The 17,952-nt window shown below is 45.5% G+C and overlaps 2 protein-coding genes across 2 annotated transcripts; one reads left to right on the top strand and one right to left on the bottom strand.

Annotated features, from left to right (window-relative positions):
* Positions 1 to 481: 481 nt before the first annotated feature.
* zgc:158482 (uncharacterized protein LOC100009650 homolog) lies at positions 482 to 7,933 on the bottom strand. Its single transcript, XM_017441965.3, has 10 exons — positions 7,334 to 7,933; positions 6,201 to 6,410; positions 5,973 to 6,131; positions 4,837 to 4,961; positions 2,493 to 2,687; positions 2,136 to 2,226; positions 1,868 to 2,066; positions 1,449 to 1,546; positions 1,116 to 1,246; positions 482 to 1,039 (listed from the first exon to the last, which is right to left on the bottom strand). Exons 1-10 carry the CDS (start codon positions 7,812 to 7,814, stop codon positions 863 to 865), a joined length of 1,866 nt encoding a protein of 621 aa, XP_017297454.1. The 5' UTR covers positions 7,815 to 7,933; the 3' UTR covers positions 482 to 862.
* A 3,341-nt stretch (positions 7,934 to 11,274) lies between these two features.
* Positions 11,275 to 16,187, top strand: gatm (glycine amidinotransferase (L-arginine:glycine amidinotransferase)). Its single transcript, XM_017441964.2, has 9 exons — positions 11,275 to 11,430; positions 12,605 to 12,820; positions 12,892 to 13,087; positions 13,607 to 13,797; positions 13,931 to 14,068; positions 14,148 to 14,312; positions 14,410 to 14,473; positions 14,869 to 14,985; positions 15,070 to 16,187. Exons 1-9 carry the CDS (start codon positions 11,362 to 11,364, stop codon positions 15,180 to 15,182), a joined length of 1,269 nt encoding a protein of 422 aa, XP_017297453.1. The 5' UTR covers positions 11,275 to 11,361; the 3' UTR covers positions 15,183 to 16,187.
* The last annotated feature ends 1,765 nt before the right edge of the window (positions 16,188 to 17,952 follow it).

Raw genomic sequence — 17,952 nt, forward strand, 5'->3', positions numbered from 1 at the left:
TTTTTTTTTTAATGAGAAATATTTGCCCCTCTAAACAATGTTAATAGATAAGTCATTATTTACGGAGACGCAGGGGGAACCGTATCTGATGGGGGAACGCGGCTCGACGTAACAGCAGCAACTCGAGCACATTGCTGCCCCCTATATGTCAGGAGGACAAATAACACCTTTTCTGTTCAAATTGCCAACCCGCCGCAGTGATGTGTGTGTTGATCAAATTCACCCGCCACTTCAAATATTTACCCGCATTTGGCCGGTGGCGGGTGCTAATTTCCACCCCTGATCCCAACTCGTCTTCACCTTAATGAAATGTCTGCAGTTAATTAAAAATTAGTACGTAAATATTTATATATATATATATATATATATTTTTTTTTTTTTTTGTCCTTCCCCAGATGTTTCTGGCTGTTGAACCTCTGGCTCCATCTAGTGGTTTAACCTTGGAAAATGTTCCAGAAATGATGAGTAAAATTCACAGGAGACGCATCAAAAAGACTCCATTTATCTTCTTAGCAGGTTCATTCATATTTACAGGTTTTGGCATAAAATCTAAATTTCACAGAAGGCCACTTTCTGCATGTTTTTGTCAGCATGCTAAATATAAAAAATGCAAATATTCACATTATGCATGCACAAAAAGATCAACCCAACCAAAGCAGGACATCATCACGGTTGGATCAGGAAACAAAGATTAAACTGAAAACAAACGGGGCAGAGGGGGCAGCGTTCTAGGAAATAAACTATTGATCCCATCGCCTGTCTGTAATTACGCCGGGCCTCGTGACGTGAAAGCTTTTCTGTTAAAGCTGACGGATAAAACATGGCCGCGTCGCTGAGCTGAAAACATCAAAGCGTGCGGCGCTCAGAGCTTCATGCGTCCCGACCCGATGGAGGCGAAGCTCTGAGCGCTCAGAGGGACGTAGCTCTTAGCGCCGTCATCGAGGATGTAGAGCGGGTCATGGATACTTCCTGGATCAAAACCCTGCTCCACCAGCTTCACTTTCATCTGCTTAAACGTGGCGGTCACCTCCACTGCGCTCTGAGCAGAACACACACACACACACCTTAACCTTCCTGCAGCCATTACAGCAGCGGAGCGTCTGGAGGGAACTCACCTGTATCCTGATGAAACGAGGTCGTGCGTACGAAGGCAGGTAGTTGACCACATGGTTGTAGATTTTACTTCCATCGAACTCTTCATCTTTCTTCAGAGTAACGGCTGCCATCCCGACACGACCCTCATGGCCTAAAAAAAGAAATAACTTCCTGTAAGAACGTCGAGTCACACGACTTTCCTGTTTGTTGCTTCTTTTATACATTAATAACAAACAAACTGCTATATTAACCATCATATATGGAAACATTAGACTTGACTTTTAGTATTTAGCTTTTTTTTTTTAACGTTCTGAGTTGTTCTGTAATAAAAGCGCAGAGAGAACGGCGCTCACCTGGAACCTGGACTCCGTAAACGTTGGCCTCCTGGAGACACTCGCTGATGGACAGGATGTCGGCCACCTCAGTCGTCGCCACATTCTCGCCTTTCCACCTGCGGGTTCAAACTATTTATATCAGCTGCAGCTTATTAAAGCCAGCCAAGGCCAGCTAAAAGCTAAAAGTAGCCGAAGAAGAGAAAAACAGAAGCAGCCGAAGCTGATTTCAAAGAGAACAAAGTTTCTGAAGGGATTTATATCCAGAAAAAATCTGTAAATAAAGTGAAATATTTTGAAATCTTGGCAGCCATCAGCTGAACGAGCCGAAGGTTCTGATTTATGAACAGCTGAAGTTAAACGGTCTGCAGACAGACAGGTGGGTAAGATCAGCTGAACCAGCTGCAGACAGACAGGTGGGTAAAGCAGCAGCTCAGGACCTGAACGTGTCTCCGACTCGATCCTGAAAGTAAATGAAGTTGTCTTCATCGATCCTCATCAGGTCTCCGGTGTTGAAGTAAACGTCTCCTTTTCTCAGGACGTTTCGAAGTTTCTTCTTCTCCGTCTGCTGCTCGTTTTGGGCGTAGCCTTCAAAAGGAGCGATTTCTGTGATCTTTGACACCAGCAGGCCGGTTTCACCTGCAGGAAAAAGGCAGAGTTTAATACGAAGAAACAAGATTTAATGAAGAGATCTGAAGTCTTCCTCACCTTTGGCTGACTCGATGCAGAGACCGTCGGAGTCTCGCATCGGCTCGTCGCGCTCCGTGTCGTACTTCACGAGAGTGAACGGGAAGAACATCTGCAGGATTAGACATGAGGATTCAAAACACATTTTATTATAACAAACATCACATCTTTAAATATCTGAGCTGCTGTTTCATCTGAGATCTACAGGGTGGTTTTCAGAATATTCCCAAACATTCCTGACTCTAGTTTTTGTTTTAGTCCCGAGACATTCAGGTAAAAACTCACAGCGGTTCAGTGCAGCCGGCTTGGGACAGATCCCACAGAAATATGTAAAAAGGTCAAATGTCAACAAAAACGTTTGGATGTTGTAAATCTAACCTTGTGAAAAAAGTGGACTCGTCCAACTGCTCCAATTTTTCCCGTGAAGTTCAGAAATCCGATGTTTCCCTCAGTCGAGGCGTAAAACTCTAGAATGCGAATGTTTCCGAAGCGGTGGAGGAACTCTCTCCATATTTCCGCTCGGACGCCGTTTCCGATGGCGAGCCTCACTCTGTGGTCCCTGTCGTTGTCTTTCTGCATTTCAGACAAAGATTAAACATGAAATGTGAGCATGTCTTCACAGTCTCAGGCTTCAGGACACAATAAACCGATCAGGTTCAAAAACAGGAGTGGGCAGCCCTGGTCCTGGCCCACTCTTCTTTCCAGAGCTGGTTTCTGCTCAGCTCTCCGAGGTTCTGGTTCTGGTTCTGGACCGTTCTGCTGTGTTTGGGATCATTGTCCTGTTTGTTGGACAGATGGCCTCACATCTGACTCCAGAATCAGCCCAAACCATCAGCCCTCCACCACCGTGCTGACAGCTGCAGTGCATTCTGGGTAAACATCTGTCCTCTGGTTCTGGTTCTGCTCCAGAAGTCTTCTGGTTCCTTCAAGTCGAGCCGCCATGTTGTTTTTAGAGAGAAGAGGCTTTAACCTTTGACCTGCTGACTGAGGCCTGTAGAGTCATTGCACGGTCTGACCTTCAGGGTGGACTGTATCTTTCTCTCTGTAGAACGATGGACTCCAGATAGTCTGGAAATGACCTTTGACCCTTCCCAGATTGATTCTCTGAGGTCATTGCTGATGTCTTTCCGCCCTGGTGTTGTGCTAACACACACCTGGAGCTCCAGAGCAGCTCCTGGTCCTGAGGAAGCAGCCGGGCTGGAACCAGGTTCTGGTTCTGTTTAATAAATACCGACTCGGTGGAACCTGTCGGGTGTTTTTTGAAAGAGGTTTTTTTTCTTGTGACTGTTTAATTATTAGCTGAACTCTCGTATATGAAGCACATCATTGATAATTATTCAGCCAAAATGCTTTAAAACATTAAGTTCAAGGTTTAAAACAGACATCAGGCATCTAATAGTGCAAAGCACAGCAAAAGTCTGTTACTTTAAATACCACGACCACTGCGTTAAACTGAATACTAGTAAAAGAAAAAAATGGCCGCAGCGTCACTTGATATGGTCCTCCGAAGCAAAGGCCAGCGTCTATTCTGAGAGCTGACCAGAAAAAGCCAAAGTGCCTGCAGCGGCTCAGTAAGCTGAGACGGAGCTTCATGTGATGGAATCAGATACTCTGAATGGCATACAAGGAGAAAGGATGTTTACAGTCCAACTAAATACAAATAAACCCGTAAAGATTCAGAAGACTGAGCAGTCGTTCAGGTTTTTAAACCATGAAGGTTTGACCTCCACAGACAGCTGGAAGATTTAACGCTTCCTATTTCGGTGAGCCAGCTGTGCGGCGCTGTGCCGCGCTGTGGGAACGTACAGATTTGGAAGGATCTCCTTGACGGGATGTGCCTCGGCAGCGCCTGCTTGTTGCAGCCGGTTTGCGAGCATCAGCAGGAAGTTTTACAGCAGATGAGATGGAAGCCAGGAGGCACCGGAGCCGATCGCTGCCAAGAAGTCATGTGTGGAAGGGAAGGAGCTGCAGTCGCTCCAGAGACTCCAAACCAAACCAAAGCTGGCATAAAATAAGAAATAAAGATTCACTCAGACCCATTAGAAGCTACTTACTGCAGAGTCAGGAAGAGTCGACCGAAACTATTTTAAAAGAAACAAAATCCACAGGCTCGACGCTGAATGTTTCCTTAAATTAAAGTTAGTGAGTTTGTTTCCAGCAGAACGGTGTCGGGACGCGAAGTCAGGCGGAAACGGTTTCGTGTTTTTGAACGCTGATGCCAGATTTAAACAGCTCCTCCAGCAGATTCAGACCGGTGCTTTGTTTACATTCAGTGCGGACCCGCGCTTTATATGTCAGGAAACTCCTGCAGTCTTCAGACAGCAACGTTTGGTTTCACTCCTCGTTGTTTTAGTCTGAATCCTCGGCTCCATCTGAAGTAAATCAACTCTTATTAGTTTCTGAATCGTCGAAAAGTTTCAGCTTCTAAGTATGAACTGGATGTTTGTTTTTATAATTTGACTTTATGTTTTGTTGTACTATTTAACCATATTCAAATTAGTCAATTAAAACAACAAAAAAGAGGATTTTTACAGTAAAATTCAGGCAGAATAACAAAGTACGACACACTATGTTTCACACTAATTTGTGGTTAATTATTAAGGGAAAAGTCTTCAGCGTTCATCTGTTTCTGCTGAACGAGGTTTAAACAACAGAATCCTTCTTTTCACAGTAAAATACACCTTATATTTCTGAAAGTGTGCCCGGAGGAGACGTGTTTCACCTTCGGCGTGCTGCAGAGGTAACGCATCACCTCTCCGATGTACTGAACAACCGTCACGTTGTACTTCCTGCAGTCGTCCCAAAACTGGGAGGCAGAAAACTTCCTCTTCAGGACCATAGTCGACCCTTCAAAATAAAATGACATTAAATTTATGATATGCTTCATCTTCACAGAACAAAAAACTGAAATGTGTTCAAACAATGTGTCTCTGAAACGCTGCGTGACCTTTGACCTCCTCAGGAGCGAGCAGAAAGAATCTGTTCAGATTATTGATTCTTGGGGACAAAAGGCTTCTTTGAGTGGGACTAAAGCCGCTCTGTGTCAGAGGTCAAACACTCGAGTCATGTGAGAGGAGCTGAAATCCCAACTTTAACGCTCCAAATATCCTCACAGCTACATGACGGAGGACAGAACATACATCGGCTTCCCTGTCACACCTGGTTTACACGAAGAGATGAATTTATCCCCGTTTCTATCATCATATAAGTTATATTTATGCTGTGAAACCCGGTGGTGTAGATTCATCCAGGACTCAATGAATCCAAAAAGGTTAAAAACCAAAAACGTTTCGCTTCTCCTCCGAGGAGCTTTCTCAGAAAATCAACCCTCCCATCTTACAAAACAGCATCTTTACCTTTATTTACTCAGATTATCTCATTAATTTCATGTGGTTATCCTCGGATGTGCAAAGAATAAATGAATCGTGCACAAACCGACTGGACCTGAAGAGACGATCTGAGGTTCTGCTGAATATCAGCGCTTTTGTTTATTTTTTAGTGATTTTTTCAACTGTTAGTTAAAAGAACAGCTAGGAGATGGTGAGGACTATTTCCTGATGCTGACGGCCCGGAGTCTTTGTTTTTGTTGTTTTTTGGTTTTTTTGGGTGTCTCTGAATCAATATTTGGTTCCATCCCTGCACCTCAAATCTTTTACTGTATTTGCAGGAACAAACCTGTACAGATGTGGGCCGGTTTATGTGCTGAAGCCAGCCCAGCTGGAGAAAACATTAGAGAACATTTCAGGAAGTAGTCCTCACCGCTGCATTCCCTGACCTGCAGCTGTGGTCAGAAACTAATTCCATGTCTTCAGTTTGGGTCCTGACGCTTCAGCTGAGAAAATGGCCGCCTTATCTCACCTGTTTGGACGGAGCCGATGAGGCCGACGAGGAACCCGGCCGTGTGGTACAGAGGCAGGTTCACGTACTTCACGTCCTCTGACGTCACGCCGTATGTGGATAAAACCGCCAGAGCCGTCAGGAGGCGGTTCTGGTTCACCACGGCTGCTTTAGGGAGACCTGAAACACAACGAGACAAATCAGGACAAAGTCTGAAACACAGGACAAAAACCCGGGCCGGTCCAGTACCGGTGGTTCCAGAGGTGTAGATGTAGACGGCGGGGCTTTTAAACGTGACGTGTGATCTGAGGGAGCGAGGGATCGGAGCGTCTGAAGCCTCCTCGATTTGATCCCAGAAGCTCTGGATTCCTGGCGTGTCCGAGTGTTTGGACATGAGCAGGACGGAGACTCCCTGGTCCATCAGAGACGGCAGGACGTCCTCCACCGCCTCCTTTAGATCTGCGAACAGAAAGGGACAAAAACAGCTTCTAGGAGGCAACTAAAGCTAAAGAATGAAACACGACGTGAGCTTCTGCTGCTGTTAGTCTGAGGCTCACTTTTTACTCTGCGTCTCTGCCTGTTTATGACAGGCGCATGTTACCATGGCAACTATAACAAGCCAATGGCAGCAGCTCTGACATCTCTTCTGATCCTGGTTCTCTTTATTCTTCTTCTACAGCTGTTGCTTCAAAACGTCTGATTTCATCAGTTCATAAAAGTAGCAAAAGGTTAGCTAAAAGCTAAAAGTTGCAAAATGTTATCTAAAAGCTAAACGTAGCCAAAGGCTAGTTGGAATCTAAAATTAGCAAAACTGTAGCGAAAGGCTAAAAATACAAAAAGGCTAGATAAAAGCTAAAAGTTGCAAAATGTTACCTGAAAGTAGCAAAATGCTAGCTAGAATATAAAAGTAGCAGAGAAGTAGCTAAAGGCTAACAGTAGCTTAAGTAGGGAGCTGAAGGAGCTAAAGGAGCTGAAGGTTGTTGTTGCTTTCATGCTTTTAAAAATAGCCAAAGGCTATTTAGAATCTAAACTTTGTAGAACTGCAGCTAAAAGCTAAAAGTAGCTAAAGGCTAACAGTAGCTTAAGTAGGGAGCTGAAGGAGCTAAAGGAGCCGAAAGTTTAGAGAAGGAGCTGACGGAGCTGAAGGAGCTAAAGGAGCAGAAGGAGCCAAAAGTTTAGAGAAGGAGATGAAGGAGCTGCAGGAGCTGAAGGTTCACAGGAGGAGCTGAAGGTTTAGAGAAGGAGCTGAAGGTTTACAGAGGGAGCTGAAGGTTTGCAGAAGGAGCTGAAGGAGCTGAAGGTTCACAGGAGGAGCTGAAGGTTTAGAGAAGGACCTGAAGGAGCTGCAGGAGCTGAAGGAGCCGAAGCAGCCGGGTTCGTACCTTCAGCTGCTATCAGCACCGAGGCCCTGCAGCAGCTGAAGCAGTGCAGCAGGGATCTGCTCCGGATGTTGGAGTTCAGCAGAGCCACAGGAGAACCCAGCTTGGCCAAAGCCAGCCAGGAGAAGACGAAGGCGGGTTCGTTCCCCATGAAAAGCGCCACGGTGTCCCCGGGCCGGTACCCGGGCTGGGCCTGCAGGGCCCGGGACACCTGGTTGCTCCTCCTGTCGGTGTCGGAGAAGGAGAAGCTCTCTGCTCCGAACACCATGAAGGCTTTGTGTGGACGCGCGGCGCTCTGCTCCAGGAACCGGTCCAATACGAAGAACGGGGGTCTCCTCCTCCTCCAGCCCCAGTACGAGACTAAAATCCGGACCAGATCCCGCAAATACAGCAGATCCGTCCACAGGTGGGGGGCCAGGGTCCTCAGGAGCAGCGGGGGGAGGAAGATGCTGACCAACACGACTGAAATCAGAAGCAGATCCATGGCGGGATCTCCTCGAACAGCTGCTGCTGCAAGAAAACAGAAAGTTCAGGGGCGGGGCGTTTTCCTCCAGGACTTCTGTCTGGGGCCAAACATCTCAGCAGGAAATGGGTGGAGTGAGTCTGCCTCACGTGGAGGAGGCCCAGGACCCGGGAGTCCTGTTCCCAAGGATTCAAGGATCTTTCAAGGATCTGAGGGATGTTAGGATGGAGCAGAGGTGGAGCCAAGGATGAGGGCGTCAAAGGCAAAATTCTGGACTTTCTGTTCCAACCTTCACCTCTGGTGGTGAGGTTTGGATCAGGACCCAAAGAACCAGATCCTGAAAATGAGCTTCCTCCATAGGGCAGCCAGACTCAGACCTTCGAGATCAGGAGAGGAGCTCGGAGTCGAGCCGCTGCTCCTCCTCATGGAGAGGAGTCAGCTGAGGTTCAGGAAGTTCAGAGGTTTTACACACATGTCCCACTGGGAGCAGACCCGGAACTCTCTGGAGGGATTCTGGATCCTCTCTGGTCTAAGAACACCTGGGATCCTCCAGGAGGAGCTGGAGGAGGTCTGGGTTTCTGTCCTGGACCTGCTGCCTCTGAGACCTGACCACTGATTGAATGGATGGATGGACGGACGGACGGACGGATGGTCCACATCCTGCAGCTGGTCTGGGATCAGTTCAGGTGCTCTCATCAGTTTTCCACACATTTATCTGCAAGTCTGAAATGTGGGTCTGCGCTGAATGTAAACAAAACACTCGGCTGAATCAAACCACGTACAGCTTTGAGTCATGTGTGGCTTCAGTCTGGAAACAAATATGGAGGAAAGTTTGACCTGTTTTCAGCCACTTCGGCTGTTTCTGTAGGTAAACAAACACTTTAGCTGTTTTATAAGGTAAACAAACACACTTCGGCTGTTTTTAAAGGTAAACAAACACACTTCGGCTGTTTTTAAAGGTAAACAAACACACTTTGGCTGTTTCTGTAGGTAAACAAACACACTTCAGGAAATATTGTCTGGATTTTGTTTCTTTTTTTCTGTTTTTTGTTGTTTTCGGGTCTTTTAGAGGAACTTTAATCTGTAGATCTGAACAGTTTGTTGTTTATTCATGATCCACGGATCAAAGTTCAGCTTTATTGAACTTTTAAAAGCAAAATAAAATAAAATAAATAAACAATGAAACATCCAGAAGAATAAAAGAGGAACTTCAGAAGTTAAACAACTAAAGTTGAGTTAGAAACAGGAAAACAAAACAGTGATAAAGTCCTGATGGATGAAGAGTTTGAGGAAGAGGAATAAATTCTTCACAAAGATGGAGCTGGAGCCAAACGAAGCTGGATTCTTCTGATTCATCCAGGAGGAGGATTAATGAGCTGAAACTCACCTGAGACGATTTAAAAACACCTTTAGAAACAAAACATCCAGAAGCTGAAAACAGGCCGTTCAGTCCCTGACGGGATGTAGCTGTGTCACTGTGGCTTTTATGATTAAAACAGATTTTGTTTAACGAAACAAACAAATTACAGGTAAATGTATTTAAACCGTGTCTGAACCCATAAAGGTTTATGTTAGATAAGATAACACAGCAGTAAAACTAATAAAAATGCTTTTCCCTCTTTAGTTTTGATGTAAAGTTTTATTTTCCTGAACACACCTCGGTTCTGATTATTAATCTGAAACAACGGTTCTGTTTCCAGAACGTAAAAATAATCCAATCATTTGGATTAAATAACTCAGATCTGGTTCAGGAGATCAGTTTCTTTAAGTTTCTGTGGGACGTGATGTCAGCTGGAGGCCTCGTCTTTGTTCCGTTTATCACCGAGTCTCAGCAGAACGTCGACCTGTTTTAAAAATAAAAACTACTTGAATAAAATAAAAACTTCAGTCCTGCTGAAGTCCTGGAAGCTCCTCCTGAAGGTTCAGCAGAAACCAGAAGAAGACTTTCTGCGGTCCTCGGACCTCAGACTGGCTGCTGAGCTGCACAGGAGCTGGATTTGCTGAAGCTCCAGAGCAGTTTCTGCAGCCGAGCGCTCGTGCACGTGCACGCCTGTAAGAAGAACCCTCCCTCTCAGACCCCAGGAGACCTCGCTGCACCCGTGAACCTGAAAACTCCAACACCTGCAGAGGTCTCGTCACTGTTTGCTCTTCGTTCCCGTGTTTATCTGTGTTATTTTGTCAGCTTTTCCACCCAGAGGTGAGACGTCCTCTGAAAGACGTCTTCAGCTCAGACTCTTTCAACCCAAAGGTTTTTAGTTTTAGTTTTTTAGAGGGTAAGAAATGTCTGAGGGGTGGAAGGTGGGGGGTTGTGAGTCCAGAGGAGCATGTGGTGTAGAAGCTGATTAAATCTTATTATACAGCAAAACAAAGCAGAACCAGAACCAGAACCAGAACCTGCTCAGACTGAAGCTTTCATTCCTGATGCATTCAGCAGCTTCTCTTTCTGTGCCTTTAAATCATATAATTCATCTTGTTTCATAAATAAAGGCACCCCTTGAAGGAATGCATATCGCCCGTCACCTTCAGGCCATGAGTTTTGATTTAAAATCATCTTGTGTTGACAGATAGTGTTGTAGCTGTTTTGACAAATCTTTAAAGCAATCTCAAGCACAATCTGTTAGTGCTCAGAGTATGTGTTGGGGATGACTCTCAGCTACTACCATGTCAAATTTTACCTCAGTGTCTGTAGGATTGTCCGAGTTATAGCCATTTTTGTGTTTGGCAAGCTCAGTTGGCTGTGGCGGCCATCTTGAGTTGAACTGACTCCAAAGGTAATCAGTTATAGATGTATATCCAGTGATTAAATTCTGAGAGTTTCATTGAAATCCGTGCAGTGGTTTATGAGATATTTTGCTAACAGACAAACAGGGTCGACTACCGCAGTTAATGGTAAAGTTTTCAGCAAAGATCCAGAAGAACCTTTTAGTGCTGGAAGTATGAGTTGAGGGTCAGGCTCAGCTACTACCACCCCAAATTTCAGCTCCATATCTGGAAAATTGACTGAGTTGTAGCCATTTTTGTGTTAGGTACGTTTGTTTAGCTGTGGCGGCCATCTTGAATCGTATTGACTCCAAAGGTAATCAGTTATAGATGTATATCCAGTGATTAAATTCTGAGAGTTTCATTGAAATCCGTGCAGTGGTTCGTGAGATATTTTGCTAACAGACCTCGCATGCAGTGACTCAGACAGTGACTTGGTTCGCCCTTCAGCGGCGGGCGATAACTCCTCAGAAGGGCAGCTGAAGTCCGTGTTTTCAGTGTTTTCAGAGTTTAAAGGTTGAAGTTTAATGAACTGAGAGTGAATGCTGTCCTGGAGCAGGAATGAGACGTTTCTCCGGGTTTTCTGGCCGCCTGATAAGAATGTGCTGCCGTCAGGGCTTGGGTTTCAGAAAGGCTTTTTTCTGCGGTCACGTTGCGCTTCAGCTGCAGGCCGACCAATCACCTCACAGACACGTAGACCCGCTGCTATAAAGCCGGGCCGGACCGGACCCCCGGCCCCCAGAACCGAGCCGACACCGGATCCTGCGCTGCACGCGTGTCCGACTTTCACTCACTATTCCCGGGGAAAATGCTGCGAGTCAGGTGCCTGAGAGGCGGTAGCAGGGGGGCCGAGGCCGCCCATCTGATCGGAGCCATGGTTGGTATCCTGCCGCTGGTTTTTACCACTTTTTACTCTCACTCACCTTCTGTTTGTTCGACTGTAGCTTATCTGTGGTGTTGAATAAAAGCACACGTCAATCAGGGTGAATAAAAACATGTTTTCCCGCTACATCCCAGCGGAGGAAGCAGGGAGTCTCCGTAAAGTCGCAGTTTGCTCGCAGAGATGTCTCCAAACCGTCCTGACTTCTTGTTTCGCAGGAGGTTCTGACACCGGGAGGGCTGTTTGACCCGGTTCTGGCGGTCCAGAACACAGTGGTTCTTTTAGAAGAATTTACAGAACAAGAATAACACGAAAAATTAAAAAAGAAGAAAAACCTTAACAGCCTTTGTGTCATGTGACCAAAAACGACCTGGATGGTTTTCCTGAGTTTATCTGTTTATAAATGTATTTATTCAACACATGATAAATAATAATAATTATTAATCAATTAGCTTCATTTTTAAAGTTTGCTCCAGCAGATTAAATCTAAAAGTGTGGCGGCTGCCAAGGTGAGCAACGAAACAATAAATAATCCGAGAAAATCTGTTTCAGAAACGCACTTTGGCCACGCGATGTACAGTCTGTGCGTTTTATTGTTATTGCATCATTTTTATGTAGTAACGGCGGAAACTTCACTTATTTTCAGCTCTGTCTCCGCCAGGCGCAGCAGATTTATCGATTTATTGATCGTTTGCTGCCCGTCTGCTGAAGCTGTTTGGGAAAAGTGAGTTTTTACTCCCAGGGGTCCAAAGGGTGATCGGATTCTCCTAACAGTGCTTCTTCTTATTTATTTTTGTTCCTGTGGTTCTGAGTGACTGTGGACAGCTGTTTGGCCCAGATGGCTCTTAAACCCAGTGACACCGGAGCTGGTCCGGGTCCAGCGGGGGCCAGCAGGGCCAGCAGGGGCCACACTGTAACTGCTATCTGAGGAGATAAGGCTGCTTAATAACACGTGTACTTTGGCTCCAATTCAACCCTTACAGCAGGCGCTGGAGTCTCTTATCACTTCCCACCTTACTGTATTTAAATAAGCCAAGTTTGTTTTACTTATCACCTGCAGCTTCACACCTTTTTGCACAAAAATGAAAAAGGAGATGAAGCTGCACAGCTCGGATGAGCGGCTCCGTGTAAAAACGGTTTTGCAGGAAATCTTCTTTGTGTCGTCCCTCAGCTTGGCCGTTCGCTCTCCGGCTGGGTGCCGAGGGCCTTCCAGAGCACCTCGAGTGCAGCAGCTGCACAGCAACACGCAGCTGAGGAGGAAGCCGTCGCCGAGCCCCTCCAGCAGGAATGTCCCGTCTGTAGCTACAACGAATGGGACCCTCTGGAGGAGGTGATCGTGGGGCGAGCTGAGAACGCCCAGGTGCCTCCCTTCACCGTGGAAGTGAAAGTAAGCTCACCAACATGGCCCGCCTGAAACAGAAAAACATGACGGTGATGGCTTTTAATGTGTCCAACCAGGCTAACACATACGAGAAGTACTGGCCCTTCTACCAGAAGCACGGGGGCCAGTCTTTTCCTCCGGACCACTTGAAAAAGGCTGTTTCTGAGATCGAAGAAATGTGCAATATCCTGCGTCACGAGGGCGTCGTCGTGAGGAGGCCAGAACCTCTGGACTGGTCCACTGAGTACACAACTCCAGATTTCACATCGTCAGGTGAGAAGACGTCGACGTGTGCATCTTTGACATGAAGAAAGACAGACCAGGCTTTGAACCCAAATGTGGGCGTCGCCATGTTGTATTTTTGGAACCAGAGTCTGTGCAGTGGGTCCATTTTAGCCTCATTTATCTTCATCCCAATAAGCTCCTCTGTGGTCGTTGGTATCCGCTCACAAATTTTGCTTACAGATTTTTCATTTAAGGACACATTAATCACTGAAATGAGAAAGATTTTGTGTCTTGAGTACCTTTTAAAAAATGCATCTTTGAACCTACAGCAGGGAGGTAAGAACTCTGCAAATGAACAAAAATCCACACCTGAAGAAACTGAACTGTTTAGTTTTTTAGTCAGGGAAATGTCCCGTTTGTTTAAATGGAGGGGTGGGGCTTAAAAACGTTACTGGAACCAACCACTAGGGGGCGCTCGTTCTTCCTGAATTCAACCTTTTAGCTCCTGGTCCCGTCTGTAGTTCTAAAATCGATGATTCATGTGTGATTTTGCTGCTCGTGCTGCAGGCATGTACGCTGCCATGCCCAGAGACATCCTGCTCATCGTGGGGAATGAAATCATCGAGGCTCCGATGGCCTGGAGGGCTCGGTTCTTTGAGTACCGGGCCTACAGACCTTTGATCAAGGAGTACTTCAGAAGAGGAGCCAAGTGGACCACCGCTCCCAAACCCACCATGGCCGATGAGCTGTACGACCAGGTGAGGCCTCTGCAGGTGCTTCAGGTGCTTCAGGGTCTTCGCTTCACCTCTGAACTCTGTCCTGAGCGGTTTTAACAGAGTCCTCCTCAGCATCAACGCTTCTGTTTAAACTGTAACTTTCTGGGTCAACCAGGACTACCCCATCCGCACCGTGGAGGACCGGCATAAGCTGGCTGCCCAGGGCAAGTTCGTGACCACCGAGCACGAGCCGTGCTTCGATGCTGCTGACTTCATCCGAGCTGGGAGGGACCTCTTCGTCCAGAGGAGCCAGGTAGGAAGCTCAGCCCGTTAAGGTCAAAGTTCATCTGGACATACAGCCGGGATCATTCCGTCCTGCCGTTCCACCTCAGGTTACAAACTACTCTGGAATCGAGTGGATGAGGCGCCATCTGGCCCCGGATTACAAGGTCCACATCATCTCATTCAAGGACCCGAACCCGATGCACATCGATGCCACTTTCAACATCATCGGGCCCGGGCTGGTGCTGTCCAACCCCGACCGCCCGTGTCTCCAGGTACTCCCGACAGGATGAGGGGGCTCTGCCGGGGATCAGGGACGGAAACCACAAAGTTCTCCGTGTTTCACCGCTGCCCTTTGACCTTTCCCCTCAGGTCGACATGTTCAAGAAGGCCGGCTGGACGGTGGTGAAGCCTCCAACGCCTTTGATTCCCGACGGTGAGAGCTGCAGCCGAGGAACGCTGAAGGCCATGAAGCTAAAACAACAGGCCGAAAGCTACAGTTAGCTACGCACTAGCCTGAAGCTTAAAGAAGCAAAATGCTAAGTAAAAGGAGCAAAACACAAGCTAACAGCAAAAAGATAGCAAAAGGCTAGCTAAAAGCTAAAAGTAGCAAATGCTAACAAATGCTAATGTCCAGGATTGGACATAAGAAGACAAAAATAGTTTGCTGAAGCAGATTCATTAACAATAAGTTACAAAAACTAAAAGTCGGCCATGTCTAAAAAAGCCCAAAGTCTGCAGAGGTAGATTTTAAAAATCGAAACCAGGAGAAGAACAAACTGATTCTGACTCAGAGTTCAGACTATTCTGAAGCGTTTGTCTTCTGTGCAGACCACCCTCTGTGGATGTCCTCCAAGTGGCTGTCCATGAACGTCCTGATGCTGGACGAGAAGCGGGTCATGGTTGACGCCAACGAAACCACCATTCAGAAGATGTTTGAGAGCCTCGGTGAGCGCACGAGTTCACTTTTAGTTTAAAAAGAAACAGAGCAACATCTTTTAAAGATAATCAAACCTGTTCTCTGTTATGCAGGTATCCAGACCATAAAGGTGAACATTCGCCATGCCAACTCCCTTGGAGGCGGTTTCCACTGCTGGACATCCGATGTCCGCCGCCGCGGGACCCTGCAGTCCTACTTCCACTAGCCTCGCCAGAAACAGGCAGTTTTTATTGAGCTTTGGAAACTAAAGCCTCAATCCGGACTCGTGATCACCAATCGATCGCTTCCTGTTTGGAAGTGCCTCCGTTGTTTCTTCAGACTTTGCGTGAAACAAAAATGAATTTGGAAGTTTATGTCTTGAGCTCTTCTCCGGATTGTGTCTTTGCGTCTTTAATGAACATTTAGGAATGATTTTGATTTGCTGCCTCTTTGCAAACAGCTTTGTTCAGAGATTAATGGCAAATATTTGCTTACTAGCATCAAACAATCAGTCAGGAATCTCAATATAAACTGCATTTCTGGCCTGGCTACTGCGAAGCTGAAGTCTTAAAGGCTGTTTCACCTACAAGCCGAAGCTTTGAGGACAAGGTACAATTTGGTATGTGAATGTCACGAAACAAGGGTACAGGAGGCGTAAAACTACCTCCACACGAAAGCTGAGGGTGTTTTTTATTAAAGCCTCTGCCTGGGATTTTATTCTGAAAGGAGGAGAGAGATTAGTGAAAAACACCCCCAGAAATTACAGTTCTGTCTCTTTCCAATAGTTTCTTTTTTATATAAAGTCATGTATAAATCTTTTAGGTAGGTCATGAACCAATTTTAACGTCTTATCACTAGTTTATTATTTTGTAAAGTTTTTAATTGATTAAACAGGAAAAGTTCTGCTTATATTTTTACAAATCTTTATTGGATTTCCCAGGAATTCATTTTTTTATATTTTCATACAAAGTCTGTGGTCCATATCAAATCTTGTCTACCTGTTTCCTCCTGTTGCTCACCTGGATGCTTCTGAGCGCAAAGCAGGCCACGTTTCACTGGAAACTTTCGTGTTTTATGATTCCTTTGCTGCTTTTAGAGTAGGACGTGTTCAACCGCTTCGATTTCTCTTTTTGGAAACAATAAACTTAAAGAAATGGTTCAACAGGAATGCAAGTGATGCTTTATAGTTTACATGTGCTATTAAATGTAATTAAAGAGATTTGTCTCATTTCTTTGGCTCCCTAACTGTGTTTATGTGTTTGGATTTGATCATTCTGATGATTAATATTTAAATATTCAAAGTAAAGAGAGGAATTATCAAAGGATATAGAAACATTTATAAAACAAAACGTACAGGAAGAGCTGAGGAGCTGAAATGGACTGAGATGGTGATTAGTGAGTGAGAGCAGGTGGGACGAAGGCTAACGATCAAAAACTAAATCCTGATAAAAGCATTCATTCTTTATGTACCTAAACTAAAGGGTTAAAAATAAAAGCTGTTCATCTTAGGAACAGCTTTGAAAATCATAATTTGCTGTTTTTTTATTTCAAAATGAGAAGATAAACCATAAAGTCGTGACATGAAAAGGTCAAACTGTTCCGACCCGGATTATTAAAATGAAGACTGGACTCAAACTTTATTTTATTTTAAAAACAGCAGATTAAGGTGAGAATTTCCAGCCAGGTGATCGGCCTCAGCCTCACCTGCTCAGGTGCAGCCGATCAGCTGCTGAAGCACCAAGATGCAGACGGGCGTCGCTCCCGGTTCCTGGTTCTGGGCCGGTCCAGCAATCAGAACCCAACAAGGTCGTAGTCCAAGGCCTCTCCAACCAATCCCAGCTGGAAGTATCCTGGGAGCGTCCATGACAGGAAATAACCTCCAACAGAACCCTGATGGTCCGAATGGACCCAGGAAGGATCCAATGTCCTCTCTGCCAGAAGAATCGACTCCCGTTCTCCTCAGAGAAGATTAGATGATTTCAGACAGGATTCAGTTTGATTAAAGGCTAAACCATAAGAGATCCTGCAGTAAAAACTGGACGTTAAACGTGTTAAAGTTTAAGATTTCTTCTTGTTTTTTAACCTGCCTCCATGAGGGTGACCAACACTCAACACTGACGCAGAACGGAGGAAACTTTTACACTAAAATGTGAGTTAATTTAATAAACCATCCATGCAAAAGGCCTCGTTTATACAGAACAATAAACTCACAGGTTTGGAGGGAAACTTGCTGCCATCCATGCTTTCATTTCAACACAACAACTTCTGCAGAAATCTCAGTTAAAGAGTCCATCTGAGCTGCAGTTCAGACCTTTGAGTCATTAAAAATATTTTAAAAAACTCAACTTAATGAGCTCCTGTCATTTTTAATAAAGACAGAACCTTTCAATATAAAAAAAGACTCCAGAATCAGCTCTAACATGAATCCTGAAATAAAAGTGTATATGTTTGTTCGTAAAGTTTGAGTTAAAGAAGCTTTATGTGAGTGCATGAACTCAGTGACATCCTGCAGATATGAGCCACATCACAAACACAAACCTGTGGACCTGGGATCCTTTCACCTGTTGGGTAAATGTCCAGAACGTGCACGGTAACACCTCCTGTCTGTAAACATTAACCAGACCGAAGCGTCAAAGAAACAATTCATCGGAAGTTTAAACCTTTCAGTTTCAAAACCGGCTTTTTATCTTTATTCTGTGGCTTCATTTCATCACAGCCTGTTGTGATTTTTATTTAGGGATGCTGAAGGTTCTGGAAGGTCTTTTAATTTGATAAGGCCTAATAACTTCCTGTTGGCGATCGTGATTGACTGCAGCTGGTAGTTTCACTCCTTGGACAGACCAACACTCGTCTGTCCTCTCAGATGGAAGCAAACTGGTTCAGATGTTCAGGAACGACCCAAGACTCAATCCTGCCATGAACTGGAAAACCAGAGTCCCTGTCCACCTGTGTCTCTGTCCACCTGTGTCCTTGTCCACCTGTGTCCCTGTCCACCT

This window comes from Kryptolebias marmoratus, linkage group LG15 (genome assembly GCF_001649575.2).
Source record: "Kryptolebias marmoratus isolate JLee-2015 linkage group LG15, ASM164957v2, whole genome shotgun sequence".
Taxonomy (NCBI): Eukaryota; Metazoa; Chordata; class Actinopteri; order Cyprinodontiformes; family Rivulidae; genus Kryptolebias; species Kryptolebias marmoratus.